Source organism: Alligator sinensis, unplaced genomic scaffold, assembly GCF_000455745.1.
Source record: "Alligator sinensis unplaced genomic scaffold, ASM45574v1 scaffold707_1, whole genome shotgun sequence".
Classification (NCBI taxonomy): Eukaryota; Metazoa; Chordata; order Crocodylia; family Alligatoridae; genus Alligator; species Alligator sinensis.
Genome location: NW_005842065.1, coordinates 641,467 through 645,169, shown reverse-complemented (window position 1 = coordinate 645,169; position 3,703 = coordinate 641,467). Strand labels below are relative to the sequence as shown.

The 3,703-nt window shown below is 47.3% G+C and overlaps 1 protein-coding gene across 1 annotated transcript in view; it reads right to left on the bottom strand.

Moving 5' to 3' along the window:
- The window catches only part of SLC44A2 (solute carrier family 44 member 2), a 34,897-nt gene that overhangs the window by 5,209 nt on the left and 25,985 nt on the right, over nucleotides 1-3,703 (bottom strand). Inside the window, 4 exon segments of the mRNA XM_006023359.3 lie at nucleotides 1,056-1,140; nucleotides 2,596-2,684; nucleotides 2,949-3,019; nucleotides 3,682-3,703. The exon segment at nucleotides 3,682-3,703 is cut by the window's right edge and continues 31 nt beyond it. Coding sequence (XP_006023421.2) covers nucleotides 1,056-1,140; nucleotides 2,596-2,684; nucleotides 2,949-3,019; nucleotides 3,682-3,703 — 267 coding nt within the window.

Sequence of the window (3,703 nt, the reverse complement as noted above, 5' to 3'; positions counted from 1 at the left end):
CAGCAGGATCTCACTCAGTGCCGGAGACATGTAGTAAGGTCGCTCAGGAGATCCATCATTCCTCTCCAGATCTTCACCTTTTCGGAACCCCAGGAAGATGGAGGAAGCAGCCAAGGAAGTGGGAGGAATGAGCAGTAGCGGAGTAGCAGGGACAGGCATGGCCAAAGGAAAGAGATGACAAAGAGAGAGAAAAAGAAGGAAAAAACGGAGTTAGTCATAGCTAGGTTCCACCACCAAGACCAAAGCACCCACCAGAGACCCAAATAGGTTAGAGAAGGTCTGCTGTCAGGCTGTCAGCTTGCTTGGCTACCAAGCAGGATGAGGGGAACCCAGTTGTAAGAGGGACAAGGGAGAAGAGAACTCGACTATAATAGAAACAATAGAGGGATTAATTTTCAGAGGCTTCCCCCACATTGTTCTGTTCAGACCTTAAATATAAGGTGTCTGTCTCCTAGATCTCTCCCTCCTGGTTACAGCCTTAGTACTACAACCATGAACACAAAAAGAACAGACACTGGAGATTAACAACGCCACAATGCAGAAGACAGAGAAATTCTCTAAGGCAATGGTACTCAACCTTTGTGAGCTGTGCGCTGGGTGGGTGGTGTCCAGTCTGTCTGTGGGCTATATCTGGTTAATGGGCCTGATCCAGCCACATGGAGTGTGACAAAGGGAGCATGGCCCAACCCTGATCTGGCTATGTGTGTGTTGGTGGAGGAAGGGGGCTGTGGGCTGGGTGTTGAGCACCCCTGCTCCAAGAATTACTCTTAGACTTCTCTGAAGGAGAGGCAGGAGGAAGCCCTGAACTAACCATGACATGTTACAAGGGAGAGAAAGAAGGGAGAGTGCTTTTGTGGTCTTTTGGGGCAAAAAACTGGTGGTGGGGACAATATCTCTGAGCAAAACAAAACAAAACAAAATTTTATGAAGAGATAAGCAGAGAAAGAAAGGGACGAGGTACAAAATGCAGAGGAAAGCTCCCTGCAATGAGAGGCTGTATTACACTGCAGTAACACCCAGCAGCCCACCGACTTCCCCGTGACCCACTGACTTACAGAAGCAGAGGAAGAGGGTGTCCACACACATCCCATAGACACTAAAGAATCCATGCGCAATGAGATAGGAACCCACGATCACTGTCTGGAAGAGAGACCAAGCTGTCACCTCAGTGCTAACCTGAGAGCCACCATATGGTGCAAGGTGCTATTGAAAATGAGTTTCTTGATGGGGAGAGGAGAGACCTGCCAAACCCAAAACTTGCTACTACTGTTCCTTCCTTCTGTGGAAAGGGAAGGAGACTGCCCAGGCCACACAAATGCCAGGTCTCAGGCCCTGTGCTGGACAGGAATGCAAGCTGAAACTGTTACCCTACAATTTTGGATGGAGGAACCAGTGTGTTGATGATGGAAAGAATGCTTGAAAGATAGGAGTTTCTGCTCCACACATGTAGGTTTATTCAGCAGGTCGCATGTACCCCTGTATGTAGAACTGCACTAGTTACTTTACAAGCAAGTCTTGTTTACTATTGATAAGACAGACCAGGGTCTTGATGGGATGATTAGGGGCATACTGTACTAGAGCAGTGAACTTTTTTCCCTGGCAGGCCAGATAGACAATGCCCCATGTCTGTGGGCCAGATCTGGCTGGTGGTCTTAATCCAGTACCCAGAATGGATATGGTGGAGCCCCAACTGGCTGTATGGGGGGAAGAGGGCTTGACCTAGCCCTGCAGGGGAAGGGGAGAGGGCTTGACACAGCCTTAACCCAGCTCTCTGATGGGGAGGGGGCCCAACTCAGCCCCAACCTGGCCCTTCAGGGGGAAGGGGGCACTGCCTACCTCCGACCCGCCACGGGGCTTGGGAATTTGGCAGCAGGGGAGGGTGGCCATATTAATAGCCCCTACTCCTTCACCACCAAATTTCCACCCCCATGGGCCAAATGCTGTGGCTCCATGGGCCGTATTTGGCCTGCGGGCTGGAGGTTGAGCACCCCTGGTCTAGTCATCCAGTAGTCTAGTTAGTCTAACAATCCTTTGTTTCCAAATATTGTTATGCCTTTGTGACTTATCTATTCATTATTTTCACCAGGACTACTGCTACAGATACTGGCTGTTTATTTGCAACACGGAGGTTTTACTATGAGGTTTTTTTAAAAAAATGCTGTCTGCATAAACACACACAGACTGGCAGATGGTTTTTTATCATACTCTTTTTCTTCCTGAAATCTCCAGCCCATTGTCCTTGACAAAGTTTCTACTTTGGCAAAACTTTCAGCTTCTTTGCTCAACTTGAACAAGCTAGTGGCATTTTAGCCAGCTCAATTCCTATGCAATGCCTTGCAGGAATGGATACTGGAAGTTTTTAGGGTCATAAAACCATCTGGAAGAGGTGGTAAACAGGTAGATTTTTGCAACCATTGTCTCGCTCCAGAGAAATGCCCAGGTTTAAATGAGACATACAGAACAGACTCTCTTTGATTTATAAGCTAGGTTCACTTCAGGGCAGCACAGCTTTCTTTGGTGTCTTTGTATCTGGTTCAGGGCAGAGCTAAGGTCCCATTTTTGCCATCTCTAAATCAATCATAAAAAGATACCCACCAGGATAGGGACCCAGTAATAATTCAGAGGTGGGGCTGAATCCTGCACCAGTTTTATTCGCTGGGTGAAGAAGAAGAAGGCAAGAATTCCTAGAAAGAAGAAGAAAAACAACAGTATATCCCATGAGTGCCTCCAGAGAGAACCCAAGAAGGGTGATGCTATGGGGGTAGGGGAGGAAGGAGACCTAGAGGGGCATAGGGAAAGGAAGTTGGTTCCTGGAACATCCAGGGAAATTTAGGAGCAGTTGAGCTGTGATGACAGGCTGCTTTCATCAGAGCCTTTCTACAGGTACAGGGGAAGGGGCTCTACAGGAATAAAACCCCCAAAGAGGGCTGAAGTCATCATTAGCTTACCAACACTTCCCACAATAAGGAGTTTTCCAAGGAAGAGCAGGAAATCGGTGACTTTATCCAAAACAGCCACCCTGGGAACAAAGAGAGAAGTGAGGATCTTTTCTTTCCTCCCTTAATTCTGTCTGGAAGGGGGAAAGAGGGCATCCAGGGAGTTTCAGCAGTTTTGCTGTAGGGACAATGGGGGACAAAGGCCATTGAGGAGATAAAGACGTACAAAGAGGCTGAGAAAATTAGAACACGCGTGCGCGCGCGCGCGCGAGAGAAACACAGGGGGAGAATAAACTTCCAATAGAGCTGCTTTGTATGTCTATCCAAGTCCTTCTCTGCATTATAGGCAGCAGGTGGATAACAGTTCTTCCCCTGCAATTTGAAGCTCTTAGGCTTTGGTGACTTCAGGGTTTTCTTATGCCTATATCTCCAGCTGCTCACAAGCGAGAGGTGGGTCTAGAACAATATTTCACAAGCTTGTGATACCTGGGGCATACCTTTTTTCTGAATTAAAATTGGTGGCACTTGTCTCACACCCAAAAGTGTGTGTATATTTATCTATTTATAATAAGGCATAATACACACACACACACAAATATATACGCATGCACATACACATCCGTAGACATAGATACATATATCTATATAGACAGAGATGATAGAGATATGCATCTCCATCCCCAGGTATCAAAAGTTTGGCAAACACTCAGGGAGGTGGGAGCCAGTCCTGTTGCCAGGCTCTTACCTAATGATGTTTCTCATGAGCA